Source organism: Adelges cooleyi, unplaced genomic scaffold (assembly GCF_023614345.1).
Source record: "Adelges cooleyi isolate 19-005CV unplaced genomic scaffold, UGA_ACOO_1.1 ACOO_flye_CR_arks_rails_tigmint_CR_PRNA_21, whole genome shotgun sequence".
Taxonomy (NCBI): domain Eukaryota; kingdom Metazoa; phylum Arthropoda; class Insecta; order Hemiptera; family Adelgidae; genus Adelges; species Adelges cooleyi.
In genome coordinates this window covers 12773680-12789594 of record NW_026095871.1, presented here as the reverse complement: position 1 = coordinate 12789594, position 15915 = coordinate 12773680, and the positions used below count along the sequence as shown (strand labels likewise).

The 15915-nt window shown below is 35.4% G+C and overlaps 1 protein-coding gene across 2 annotated transcripts in view; it reads left to right on the top strand.

The window, feature by feature from the left end:
• Positions 1 to 339: 339 nt before the first annotated feature.
• LOC126834442 (homeotic protein proboscipedia-like) overlaps positions 340 to 15915 on the top strand; it is a 50729-nt gene continuing 35153 nt past the window's right edge. Inside the window, exon 1 of one of the 2 annotated variants that reach the window (XM_050566355.1) lies at positions 340 to 859. In XM_050566355.1, the coding sequence (XP_050422312.1) occupies positions 340 to 859 (520 nt within the window). The remainder of the gene's footprint in view (positions 860 to 15915) is intronic. The other variant, XM_050566356.1, reaches the window with a different exon arrangement.

Here is a 15915-nt window from a genome sequence, read left to right as displayed (position 1 = left end):
CGACGGCGACGACGGCGGCGGCGGCTGCGGCTTCCATCGTCCCCGGCGGCGTAGCGCCGCGACGGTTACAAGAGCCGGTGTCATACGCGCCCGATGGCCGACAGTCGGCGGACGACGCTCGTCGACGATGACTGCAGTCTGTCATTGAACGATCACGACACAGCCGTTTAACAATAATATTTTCTACACCGTACATAATAATTAGTATATCAATTATTACGGCTACTGCCCGCGTTTTACGATATAGTATACGGATTTTTAGCGTTTTTCATAATAATATAAAATACCCGAGTGAATGTTATTGCGGCCCATCGTCGGCGGCCCCGTTGGTTATTAATCATGATGTTAAAAAACACGGAAGCGGACATGCGACCGGGCAAACAGCAACAGCTCATGTTGGCCGGGTTCGGCGGTCCCCAAATGCTGGTGGCGGACGCGCTGCAAGTCGGCGGCGGAGTTGGCGTGGACGCTGTCGACGACGACGACGACGACGATTGCGGCGTCGACCGCAAGGACGGCATGTACACGGCGATGGCCATGAAGGCATCGCCGTCGGCCGGTCTACAGGACGGCAACGGTTTCTGGATGGCCGCCGTGTCGGCCACCGGACCGCAAATGGACCACCACGCCGTCGCTGCCGCCGCCGCCGCCGATTACCAACCGGCACCGGTGCCGGATTACATGATGCACCACGTCATGGGCGGCGGCGGAGGCAACGACAACGTGTCGCCGGCCGACCAACAACAGCACCAAATGTACCAAATGCAGGGCGACCAGCAAACGGGCGGCGGCGGAGGCGGCCAGCAGGAGTACCCTTGGATGAAGGAGAAAAAGACCACCAGGAAAAACAACCATCAAGGTCAGTGGCGATTACTTTTTCTTAAATTATGACAAAATTTACAATCCTTGTGTATTAAAGTTAGTAAACAGTTTTGAAAAATATAATTTTTCGGAAAAACTAAACGAGGTACACAATTCACATTAAAGCCAGTTGCGTTTTGTTTTTTTATAGTACCTAAAAACCTAAAAAAAAAGTTAATATATTTTGTTTCGAATTACAAAAAGGATGGCTTATATTATGGTACGTTAATGTCACAAAATTCGAAAGTCTTTTGAAGTACACACATAACATACTCCGTAGATACTTGGGGAAATAGTCATAATATGTTCATCGGTATATGATCTAGAACCGAATATGAAATACCTGTTTTGTTTTTTTAACCCTTTGTCACTTGCGTTTATCACATATTTCAGTATGTACATCAAAACGTTTGATACAGTTCTGTGTATTCGAAACGGTCGACCGCGATTTTCCAACTAGTTTTATGGATTAGGACGCGGTCGAATGACCCAGCGTGTATCGAAGGGTTATACGACAATAATAACATAATATAGAAACTCGGACGGCGAATAACGTCAAGTGTCGGCGATAAAGTTCCGAGTTTAGCTCGTTGTGGTACGCGAACAGAATGCACAAACTTTGTGTTGACAAGGGACAGGCTATTTGGAATTCTGTGAGTATACCTACTCAGAACCGTCGTTGCATTTCCGAAATTCGACCGACAAAATCCCACGTGGCTTCGAATCGGGTGTACTTAAAACATTATATTAGATTCAAAATTCATTTTATATTATTTTACGCTTAGGCGTACACGCTGAACAAAAATAGAGACAAAACAACAAAATGTACAACTAGAATAACTAAATAAATAGTTAGCCAACTAAAGGTAACATGTTGTTGGTCAACTTTTTTGCTTAGTTAACTCAACCATACATTTATTGTGTCCCTATGTTAACCTATAATTATAATTGATCCGACTGTATACATTTTTTCCGTGCGAAAATGTGAAAACGATTCTAGTCGTTGACAATATAGTAGATCAGTAATAATATTATTTACTATATAGTGCGCCTCCCGGTGTAAACGACCTAAGTTTTCCAAAAGTCTCGCGTGAGAAATGAGAATAATAACTGGAAATGTAAAAATAAATAAATAAGCATCAGCTGCCGCTATTGGGAGACGCGAGCAACTTGTTTGGGCGAAAAACTTTTACTGTAAAAAAAAAAAACGCAGCCTATATATTGTGTAAGTATGTTATGTTGTGTGAGGAATTAACGCAGGAACGTGCCGAGTTTCCAAAAGTCCGGATATATGCATGTGTGTTCTTTCATTTATCACTTATTTATATTATGTATACTCACCCCGTTTATATGCGGATGCGAGCTGTTCCAAAGGGGATCTACACGCGGGAGGAAATTGCTTATTTTTTAAAATTCGCACGCACTCGACGATGTAACTTTTCACATAAACTTCCCCTAATATACCGCTAAAAAAAAAAAAAAATAATCATTGCGCCAAATTATTATTATTATTAATATGAACAAACTTTCGACGAGGCAGCCGCTGTATGTTATCGCCATATGTAGTGTATGATATAATATATAATAAATGTAATGCGGCAAACGCTTGTAAAACTTTCACCGGTCTCGCAAATAAATTATATTCGATAAAAAAATTGTTTTACCAGTGTTAAAAGCAGAGCATTGATATTGCTTCTTTGTCTTTCGGTCAAGTCACTTCCGCGTTGACAACAATTTATACAAGCAGCTCATCTCAGAATTATTTCAGATGACAGATCTCAGGTGGTCATCAACATTCGATTGTATCTATTGAAATAACGCCAATAATGTATTTCAATACAGGGAACATTTTCCACCAAATGACGAAACAACAAAACGTTTTTATACGCCTAGAATTGTACATCTTTCAGCTGTTATATAGTTGGAAAAATGTCCATAGTAAACTTCTTTGAACTTATTTAACTATTTTTTTTTTTTGGTTCCAACATGTTTGATAACTTTGTGCCGTGTGTCTTTAGGTTGTGTTCCAATCACACAACGATGCTATGGCATTTGCTGAGACTTAATATAGGTCTGTCAGTGGCAGTGAGCCTTTTACCGGTGTTAAGCGGGCACGACACACACCGATAGAGCATCCCATCAATTCGAGTTTGACATTCGGTCCGAGGGTTTGACCATTTGTACCATTCATCATTAAGTGCGTGGGGGGGGGGGTAGTGTTTTATGACGCCGGGACAGATAAATCGGTTGTGTTCTCACGCGTCTCGTCAAACGGCTGAGGGTCGAGGGATCAAAATTAACAGTAAAAAAAAAAAAAAGTTATTAACAAAAAAAATTAAAAGGATAATTGAAACGATTATAAGGTACAAACAAAAAAAGATTGATCCTCGTCCGTGCCTTTTCTTTCCAACGCAACGCTTCGCCGTAGTTGTTTATACACTAATAAGTTATTATTATTGTTGTTATTTCGATAACCGTGAATAATCTGCAAGTGTTTTGACTACCGGGCACTATTTAAGTATAGATATAATATGTTATTATTATTTTCAGTAGTAATGGTATAAATACCCTCATGGGACATTACACCTCATCGTTTGCTCGACTCTTAATGGATTTATATAGCAAATAACAAATGAATAAAACCAATCATACAACAATCGTAACATATATAATTAACTATAAACACAAACTAAAAAAAAAAAAAAAAAAAAACACCCTTTATTTTAAAATAAAAACCTGATTTTAACAGTATATATATTTTTTGTTAAATTAATTTTATTAAAACAGCACAGTAAAATTAATAAATTATTAAATATAGATACACAATAGTTGAAATTCAGTAGGTACAATCAATAGCTTGAACCAAAACCTACTACTGAAATCCCAGTGGCAGTGATAGAACACATAGCCACATATGACATAGCAGTATTGGTTTTGTTTAAAAACATTTGAATAATGTAAACTTTCTGCCTAAACATCATGTAAAACTGATGACAATCAAATATTAAAGTTTAAAAAGCGATATACATAAAATTATTGTGTGGGTTAGGTTAGATTATATTAAACCGCACTTGTGAATTTATTGTGTTCAATTCTGAAGTCTCCAAATAAGTATATTGAATAAAGTAAATTATGACAACAGTGCCTAATTGTTTTTTTAAACGTGAACTGTCAAGTCTAATGACAGCAAATGCGGGTTAATTAACAGATTAGTTGTCCCGCGATTAAATAGCTACAATAGTGTGTTATTTTTTATACAATTCTTCAACTTATTAAAACGGTCAATCTAGATATTTTACATTTTTGTTTTTGACAATATCTCTTTATTTAATAAATAATAACAACAAAAAACCACTTCGCCAAGATAAGCTTTGCCTGTGGCCACATTGTTGTACATAAGCCAGCACTGGCCATAGGTACGTTCTATGTTTACATATTATACTCATATAAGAAGTAGCGTTGTTATAACGTGTAGGGTTGACAGTTTTTTCATTTCTGAACAAGAGAGAACAATTATGTAATTTTTACAAGATAACAATAAGTGCTACCGTGAACGTTTATTGTTGTGCGCCGTGTATTGTATAACATATCGGATATGTAACCCGTGTGATATAATAATATTATAATATGGAACCGGAATTTTACTGACAGATCGAAAATGATCGATAGACGAGGGACACAATGTGTAAAAAAAAAAAAAAATTGCCGTTACTAGTCTAAAAACGATAGGTGCACGCGGTGTGTTTTTATATAATATCACTCATATGTAATATTATTCGCACAAAATAGATCCATAAACGTAACGGGATAACGTCGATATCATGTGTGTTTTATTATCCATATGGACTAAAAAAAAAAAAACGGTAAAAAAATGTTACAAAAAAAAAAAACCAAATACCATAAGGCGGCGGCCTTGCAATTTGCATTGACCAGTCGATAATGATAATAATCGGGTATTGTATTGTCCTTTTAAGAGATAATACAAAATATATTATTATATCATATTGTAAGATGCGGACCGCTAATTTGTGAAAAGCTTATTGTAATTTTATTTTATGATTATACAGTATGTGTGTATAAGTAAATAAAAACTTAGACCCCGAACAATAGACCAGCAATTGGTGGTGTTTTTTTTTTTCTTTATGGGTGGAAGTCAATAATCAAACCGTTATCGGTGTTCCACAGAAGAGCCGTGGCTCCGATAATAGTTATTAATTCTTTTGTATAATATGCGCACTATAAGCATATAATACTTGCATTGTGTGTGTATTTTGGACTGGTGAAAGTACATTTTGGCTGGCGCTGCTACTGTTGCTGTGCTGCTTGCGTAGAAGGTCGGCACGAAATCGGTTTGACAATAATGATGATAATAATAATAATAATAATAATAAAATATTTGTAACAATGCGTTTAATCACATATGGCGTGCGCGCGTCCACGGTCTTTGAAAAACTATAATAATATAATAACGTTGGCAAATAATATTCAGCGCTGTAAATAATATATGTATATCCTTACAATAAAGGGTCTTTAATGATATGTATTTTTGTTTTATATTTATAATAAACGGATGCGCTATTATTGTTGTTTGCAAAACATTTAAGAGGTATTGCATCGCTCGACAACTCACAAGTAGGTATAGCCGTAGTCGTTAGGGAGGCATCGTCGATAGTGCTCCACAAAACCACCGTTTGATCTTTTTATGACTTTTTCTAATTTTTTTTTTTTTTTTTTTGATCTTAACCGTAATATTTGTAAGTGCCCAAGCTCAAGCGGTCTTGATTCGTTGTTTTCTGCGATTATTTCAGTCTAAATAGCGTATAATCGGATCAGTCATTTTGGAAAAGGACAAAGTCAGTATTTAAACTGTTTAAATGGTTTACTTGGGAAATACAAATTACAAAATAAATAGCAAACACGAGCAGCAAATTGTGTGCCGGAGAAATGTATTTAAAAAATAAAGTTTTAATTATTATAAAATGATTTTGTCGGTCAAATTAAGTACTCTTAAACCAATGTGATACATTTAGACGAATTTTTTATTAAATAATGCGACACATAAACATATATTTTGACTAATAGTTTTCAATAAAAATTAAAAAAGTGATTATTTATTTTTTACTAATACAAAACGCTATTACATTCGCCCTAATAGTTTATAACTACTACCTAACTAGCATACATTCCTATCTGACCCCTACACGTTTCCATAAATTAATTTTTATTTAACATATTATTATTCTTATTAATTATGATATTGTCACACAAAGTGTTACTTGTTTGAATACATAATGTGTATATAATGCTTAGTATTGCATATTTACTCTAGCCATTTTCGAAATGACTGATTCAATTAAGTTCTTATAATATATGTTTAAAGTTCAAGTTGCCGACTTTTAACGGTTGGATAATAGTTTTGTAAAAGAGACTTGAGCGGGCGCGCATGAAATATCACAGCTTGCCGTGCTAACGTGCGATCAGAGAAGTTTTTTATTGGGCCTACATATAATTGTCGAAAGCATTCAAAATAGAACTGTCAGTTTGTTAAGTAATCAATGAGAACTGAACGTTTCAATAATAATAGGAATTAGAATATAACGAATGTAAATAAGGGGTAAGCAAATTAATTCATTCCTATTTTTGGGTAATTCGCACTACTAAAAAAAAATGCTCTTTACGGTAAATTTAAAATGATTTCACAATATAATTTTGAATAATTAAATCGCTTCAGGACGAACGACAGTTTTCTTTCACATGGTTACACGCACTTAAATAATTTCATTACAACATATATAGTTCTTATATGGATAGTTTCTTTAATAATGTCGACGGTCCACTGTAGATTGTTAAAGAAATGGGTAAACGCAATTTGTATATGTATAACCAGTTTAATACTATAACGTTTCATATAATGTAAAAAAAACAGATAGGTACATTAGTTATAGCCTAGACCACTTCTGTAGTAAGAGAACAAATGCGATGATGAATTTTAAGATATGAATAAGGCGTGAAAGATACTAACATAATTTAATATAACCGGAAATGTACATCTTAAATGCTGCTGAGTTTCAACCATTTTTTTTATAAGTGTATTTAAGTTCTGTTTTTGTATGATGGTATGTATGGTAAAATAATAATACATTAATGTATCAAGTGAACAACATAATATTATTTATATAAGCAGACTTACCAATACTACATAAAGACCAGATGGCGTAGTTGGAAACAAATAGAGGTAAATTTTATAATTAAGATTTTTCTTCTTGAACTAATAATAAATAATTACTGAATTTGAATATTTGAATTAAAAATTTGAACCGTTTGTTTTTATGCGTGAACAACTTTCAACTTACAAGGCTAGGCTACAATAAATTTTCTTCAAGATCTCCTTAGTTTCTAATTAACTTGAGCTTTTGAAATGTAAACCTTAATTGTCTTAATTTTGGCCTTTACTGTAAAAACCTTGTGATATGGGGTTAGGTTAGGGTTAACATAACAATCGATAATAGTCTGTGGTCCCACTAAAAACTGTATTGATTAATCGCATTCATATTTGCTTGGCCCTCACAATCCCGATAGAACTTTTCTTATCCAGTCCACCTTCGGTCTTAGGTCAAACTCTAAATTATGTTATGTACGATTATTCGTATTATTGTGTTATGTTTTCCAAAAGAAAAAAAAACCGTCGTCCCTAAAAATGTCCCTAACAAGATAAAACACGGTTCTTCGCGCAAGAGATAGACTACCGTTATTGCTTGTTACGCGTCAACGTCACACCGGCCAATAGATTATATTATTGTTATGTATTTTTTCATTGGAGTATACTTGTATACGCAGTGTACGATTCGGATGAGATGGGTGGCATTTTTTAAAATAATTTTTTTAATACGTCAGTACCCCAAGCCGGTCCCAAGGCTTCTGAGCGCGTACATGGGTAGACATAGTAATTACGGCAGTTGTGGCGGCAGCGACCCGAGTAAGTCTATATATATACGTATAATATATACAATTTAACATAGGTACATGAATGGCGTAGCAGGGGGAAAGAGAGAGAATGACCGGCAGACAGGACCAAGGACGACTTGTTGAGAAGCCGGCGGAGGGAGTATACAATAATAATTAATCTCGGTACTATAATATAGTGTTAGGTTAGGTATTCGAGAGACACGGAGAGAACGACTATTAATAACCTCTCCTCTCTTAGGTGTACACGGTGTCGTGTACCTTTTTTTATTTTATTTTTTCAAAGCCGCTTCCTGTGCTTGCACGAATTGATTGACGTACCAATTTCCGTTGATTCGGATATATTTTTTGGATATACACATATATATATATATATTATTATTATCACACGAGAAGAGAAAATAATATTTATTATTAATAATAAACTTTTTCGGTCGTACACGGCGTGTCGTTAATGAACCTTTTTTTTTTTTTTAATTTACAATGTATATATCCATCGGTCTCCCGCGCAGTGAGTGCTATGTCGTGTGTATTATTATTATTATTATTATAAAATATAAACCGTATAGCAGTCATGGCTTATTTGACTAAAGCGGCCGCGAGAAAAGTGTATGTGCGTATAATATTATATTATGTTCTTTAACGCGCATCGACTATAGAGGAGAGAGAATAAAAAAAAAAAAAAAGGGGTTTCGCGACGGGAACGCGGGTAAGAAGGTTATACAACGTTAGAAATGTGTATATAATATATTATATATAAAGATAAAAAAATAAAAAAAAGTTGCATACAAAAGTCACGGCGACGGCGGATTCAATTTCCACGTCATTTTGCAAGTTAAAAATGAAGCCGAGGGCTTTTGTGTGTGTGTATGTGACCGTCTTGTAGACGTGCAGTGTAAAAAAAAAAAAAATGGGGGAAACGGGTCGACTGGCAAGTAGTCGAAGAAAAATGGTCGTAAAACGAAAAAATGACGGGAAAATGTCACCGTAATATTATGAAGATACGATTCACTCTGAGTGGACCGGCGGCGAAGGGGAGGGCCAAACATGTTTTTTGATAAATTGGCCGCACAACCTCAGACACAAAAAGCTTTAAACGCGACTGCGACCGAGATTTCCGATCTCTTCTCTCCCCCCCCCCTCTTTGCTCTTAAATATAATATCGTGTATATATTACTTGGCATGGCAAATCTGAATTTCTAATATCTCTCTATCACTCTCTCTCTCTTTCGCTGTCGCTCTATTTTACCGCATACTATTCTAACCTATAATAATAATATTATATTGTACCTACTATTATTGTATTAGCGTATCTAGGGTGACTTTAGTTTTGTTAGAAAACTGCAACGGTTATCACATGAGCTGTGGTACAAATGAACAATCACAATCGATTGAAAATCAAAATGAGTGCCCGTCAATGAAATATTGCTCTTTCCTTGTAAATTCTGTACTCGCTGAATGATTTTTCAACAAATTTCTATAACATTTAACTGAAAACTAAAAGACACTTATGCACCTTTTGCAATCCGCCTATAGAAACCTAACTCGAAACTCAGCACATATCTCAATCTAGATACCTAGTCTATTTACACGATTTTCGAAATAATTTCTAATTCAAATTACACTAAACGTCATTAACAATGTAAAAAAAAAAAGGCTAGTTTGTTAACGTGGGCAGCTGTGTCCAAAAACCACCTAGTCCGACTGTATCAAAGCTAATAAAAAACTATGTTTACAATATTTACATATTTTTACTCCCACTTGAACAGATGTAAAACTATGTTGTCGTTTTTCGCACAAAACGTATTATGAGTTCAATAACAGCTGTTTGTCTGCACAAATATCAAATATGTTGCATTAGGTAATAATATACAATATAATATTATGTTATCTTGTTCGAACGACGACAACACGTTATTATATTTTCTAGACTGCGAGCAATGTGTGTGTGTGTGTGTGTGTGTAGTGGAGCGAACGAAAATTTGATTAAAAAAACAAAACTCGTGTAATAACATACATTTTTTTTTTTTTTGGACGTTGACTGTGTGACTTGTGTAATGTTTGTACGTATGTATGTTCAATGTACATATTATATTCTGCGGCATGCTTCTGTATATACGTGTATTGTTCTTTGGGTGCATATCTCGTGCACGAGATGTATATACCTATTTAATAGTAGATACACGTGTATTTCATATTATTCTTTATATATATATATATATGTTTATAAATAATATGATATGATGTTGTTGTGGCAGTGTATAGCAGTGTATTCTGGTGTGCCGGATAGGCTAGGCCGTACGTGGCACCCTTCAGTCGCCGCCGCGCCACTAATGACATAATAATAACACACGGGCGAGCACCTCCGTAATCATATGCGATTTGTCAGAGTCAACCCGTCGCCGCCGTCTATACAACAGCCGCCGGGGGTGGTGCGGTTCATATGTGTGTGTGTGTGTATATATATATATATATATATATTATATAAATTGTATATGTATTTGTGTACAGAAACAAACCCTCGGTGTTTCCCCTTGGCCGCCCCGCACTCCGCGCCGTGTCCGTCACCTATAGCGTTTTGCGTTAAGCCCTCCGTGTAATCCGGTCGCACCGCACTGCCGTGTATAGAAATCCTCTAATTTCGTCGAGTGCGGCGCCAACGCCGTACACGTGATATCAGTACGTCGTCGTTCCCATTTTGGGTATTTTTTCGTAAGAGGGAAAATTAAAAAAAAAAAAGAAATAGAAAAATTACCTAGCCTCCGGTTATGGGCTTCATCCGGCGCACCGCGGATTTGTAAACAACGCTTGGACGGGATAGTATAGAGCTGCGCTTTTTATAAAATAAAAACTCGAATAACGAATACTGTTTGAAACGTTTTTATTTGAACAAAATTGAAAAATATATAAATATACAAAAGTGTATTTTGTTCAAATTTTAGTCAATATAATTGCAAAAATGTCGCATTTAAAATAGAAACAACTGTTCAGAAACATCTTCGTCGATCAATGTTATTGGTAACTTATACCGCATAGAAAAAAATAACCGCGAGGATAGGCAGGCTGCCTATATTATGTTGTCCCTTACTAAACGGCGCCACCAAAGTCACTTTTTGTAATTTTTTTAACAGCCGCGTGTTCGTTCGAATTGTTATAATGTTGTCGGCATCCCTCGTTGGATTTACTGCGTCGGGAACCTACCAAAACATCATACATATATAATAATATGTATTTGTATAAGATATAGGAGAGCTATTGTTACGGTCGTTGGTCGCGGTCAAGAAAAAATGACCCATTTATGTTTTGTACGCGGTCATTCTTTTTGTTGCTTGCGACTACGTCGAAACCCGTTAGAAAAAAAAAACCTAAACGATCTGCCAAACTTGTCGGACCGTTCGATTTTATCAATACTTAGGAAAAAAAAAAAAAAGAATACCCTCGGCGGTGTATAAGAATAACGACAAAACGTCGAGTTATCGGATTTTTTTTTTTACACTTAAAAACCATCGGCGGCGGCGGCGGCGCTGTCTTGCGGGCCCTTCGGTTCAATCAATTTAACGAAACGACACAGCCGCCGCCGCCGTCGGTCGGGTCGAGTTAATTTGTAAGGGATAAATAGGTTAGATCCCCGAGCATTTTACTCCGGGGTAGGCGCAGGTATGTGTGTGCACAGGGGATGATGGGTAGTGGTGGTGGTGTATCGAGGGGAGGCAGTCGGTTAGCATGAATGAATTTGACGACTAGCGAAGTTTCTTAGTTAACGGCGGCGGCCCGGAACGCGAGCTCCGGCAGTGATTGATTATGTATCGACAACGGCCCGTCGGCTAAAGCCCCTAATATCGAAACCCTTATATTTTAGGTAATACCTACTACTGCACACCAACTTCAATATTATAACCGCCCCCCCCCCCCCCGCGGAACCCCTTCGGTTCCGCTTTTACGAAAGCGACCTTTTAAACGCACCAGTAATTTCCATGCATCGCACACGTAGTGTTGGGTACCTAAAACAAAAAAAAAAACAAAACAAAACCAGTGAAGCTTAATTATAATTGTTTTTTTTTTTTTTACACACATACTATTAATAATATTGATAAACGGTCGATTTTACCGAAAGTTGACCTCCAGCCTAAAATAAGTGAATAGTGATGCCGAAGAATACAAAATATAAAGATAATAGATATATATATATATTTAAAGTAGGACAAACCATTTTTATTGAAAGAAAAAATACAAAACCTTCAAGCGTTTACAACACATTAGTTGTGTTATGTATAACATAGACTAGCCAGGTACTCTCTCTCCACATTGTCTATACTCAAAGCTACAAGGTATCTAGATAGAAATTTACATTAGGTTTACAAGAAGTATTAGGTACTTTTTTATTATTCTATACATATTATATACTTACTTCCTTCCTCGCCTCAACTTTAAATGCTAATAACTGGAAAATATTTACTCAAAATTGATTATCGACCAGTCATTGCTTTCATTACATCATTCTGTTTTTAATAGGTAACTAAAACAATATATGTATGTTGCAATTTCACTTTGATACCTTTTAAAACTAACATTTACAGTTTTTTTTTTTACTAAAAGTTAAACATAATTATTTTTCATCATAAGAATAATTATTTTATTTGAAAATTGTTCGGCTTACTTAGATATTTCTCTGATAAAATCAAAAAAATTATTTGTCAAAACATGGTTTTGATAATTGTTAAATATTTAAAAAATATACTATTTATATAATGTTACTTAAGTCTATGGTCATATTTAGGTATTTGCGCATTTTGTTTAGTATTACTTTTTAAACATTTAATCTCCTTCCTAACTTGATTTTACAATATTTTGAAAATATTAATACTTGTTTCCTGTTTAGGCTATACTTAAAAGTTTAAATTACTTCAACTAGAAATACTAAGTCTTACTAATATTATATTATTTTATCCGCTGGCGTTGTTGCTGATTAATATCTACATTGGTTTATGCTAAAATATAAGAATATATTAGAATTAAACTCACGCGATGGTGTAATTCGTTGTTTTCTACCATATTTTGATTTAATCGTTTTGACTACTTCAAATTTCATATTATACAAACTGCACTTAATTTACATATAATTATACAGTTTCGATTTAGCACTAGTCCATGTCTTATGGACGGTTCGCGTGAAATAATATTTAATAATAATCAGTTGTATATATTTGTATTCTATCAAAAACATTAAATAATTTATATTTTGTTATGTTACAATATAAGCGCAGCGCATAATATAAGCATATAGATAAATAATAATAATTGTATGTTCAAAACTATATCTAGGTCGAACGGATCATACGAGTAGAGTAAAATACACTTAATATATGAATTAAGCGTAAAAATACTTTTACTTAACACACTTACTTACTAAATTTCACTCGAGCTTAAGATAATAACTATCAACTATTTAAAAATTATTCATTTCGGTAGTTAATGAATCGACCAGTCGATTTAACGCAAATAAAGAAAAAAATAGTTAAGGCGAATAATAAATGTTAACATTGTTTAAATGACTTAATTTAGGCTTCATAACACTATAGCCTTGAAAACAATTGTTTGTACCTATGTTCATAGTATAGACATAATATAGTAACAGGAATCGCAGTGTTTAAATGAGATAATTGTAGTTTCAAACAATTTTCTCTCTAGGGCTTTGACTTTTTATAGCGTTTAAGGTCGACCATTTCAACAAGCTATATGCACACCGCGTAGTGCGTTGTTCTGTATCACTGTACCTATTATTATTACATAATATAAATACAGTGTTGTAACTTGTAACCGCAATTTTATAGTCAATATTAATAAGCGTTGACCTGATTTTGTATTATAAATGGGATAACTTAAATACTATTTTTAAAAATAACTGATATTGAGTGACCACTTTATGGCACAATGCCATGTACATAACAGTTGCTCAGTAACTTGAACTCCAGTGAACTCACTATAGTTAGTGATAGCTGATAAGTGATAACCAGGCAATTCACAGTAAGGGAATTCCCTTGAAAGTATTAAAATCTTAAAATAAACTTGTGGTTTATAGAAGGAAGCTTTTTTTTTTTGAACTTAGGTACTGGATTTAAGGTAATCGAACATTCTTTAACGGTTTAAATTAATACTTAAACTTAAGAAAACTGCGTATAGGCTTTTCAGTACATCATTATAGACCTTTACTTGTCTAGTCGTTTCTGGTTCTGTGTTGTTGCTATTTCGGGGTAACTTGGAGTTTTTTCCCTACAAAAAAAAAAAAAGTACAAAAAATAATTACAAAACACCGAAGCTGAAATACGAAAATAATGATACGGTTGAATTTATAACTATGCGACCAACTCATGCGCCTAATATATGTTATAAACCTGTGCCCCTGTTTACTACCAATGTATATACCTAATAATATTATTATTATTATTGTGAGTTTTACCGCGGCACTGTTATTATAATAATATGGACTTGTGCGGTATCAGACTTTTATATATTATTAATATATATATATATATAGGAACAAGTCACAACAAACCCGTGCGGCTTCGTGCTGCCAAAGGCGTGGCCCCGTGGAAGGGGGGGGGGTGTAGCGTTTGGGCGGGAGACAACAAAGTGAAAAACCCAAAATACTCTGTTGGTCGACGAAGCTAATGAACGATTCGCGTGTGTATCTACATTATATTATATGATTGTGATACGATAATACGTATAAATAATATGTTTTTTTCACCTCCGCCTAACACTGCGTTATAGGTATAGTAAAAAGTTTTACCGGGTGAATGGATACACAAAAAATTATAAAAAAAAAAAAAAAATGTTCAAAAAATTAGAAGTATGCCGGCGCTGCGTGCTGCTTACACGTACACTATAATAGCACATACGGATATACCTGTATATTATTATCGTGTATATGTTATTATACGGTGCATGTATAATATATTATAATGTCACTTGTTCGTTTTTTCGAGTCTTCTAGGTTTTATTTATTTATGAAGGCACCTTCTGTGTAATATCGTGTCGTTTCTTTGCGGTTTTAGACCGCATAACCTCGTTATGAGTCCAAGAAAATTATCCAAGGTGTTTACTTTAACTATAAAGTTATTGATACAATATAATAAAAGCTAAAAAAAATTGTATTTTTAAACAATTTTTGAAAAATATTCAAACATACCTACTAGAGAACGCGAAAGGGTGTTTTTTTAGAACTTAGCAATTTGCAAATTTGCAATTACTGATTAAAAAGTTATAAGTTCAACTGTCAAGTATAAAAGAACCATGAAAATTCATATTTTTATTAGTCTAGTAAATGCCTACTCAAAACTGCTGTTGACTGAATACAAATAAGAAAATGCCAAGTTTAGATTAAATTTACATTTAGGCGTGGAGTGTTTTAATATAATACTTGTCGTGGTCCACTTTTTCTGCCGGTCTACCGGATCTCGGTTTGCTCGAATCTGTTGTATATTTCGTACTATATTTCACTGCCTTACTATACAGTTGTACACGCAGTCGATAAACGGACAAGAGTGTACACATCGTTTGGTCGGACCTCGCATGTAGTACACCCCGATACCGACTGTAGGACGTTCAACAGGTTCAGGTGTGGAAACACCGCGTGGGCCGGAGAAAAATACTGCGACCGCTGTTGTAAGCCGTTAGCCCAAAACGACCGGGATGCACGGCGAAACGGATACGCACTTGGCCGCTGTGACGGAGATGATGGAGTAAAAGTTTTTGGGGAGGTGTGTGTATATTATTGTTTTGTTGCGGTGGCGCGCGTGTTAAGACAAATGGTCGAAAGGGGAAAGAAAAAAAAAACTGTCCATCTTTCACGGTTTTTGCCCTTTTCCCGGTTTTCTTTTTTTTTTCTACCCTCCCCTACACCGCTCACCTCTCGCCTCTTACGCCGCCCACAGCCGTGCATGGCGCACAAGGTATCCGGTGCCCGTCCGGTTGATGATGTCAATTTTTCATTCGTCCCGACTAGCGCAAACTTTTGTGTTTTTCTCAGCACTTTCTCGGCCTATGCCTATGTATGTACATATAGTGCGCCGACCCTCCGCCTCGCGATCG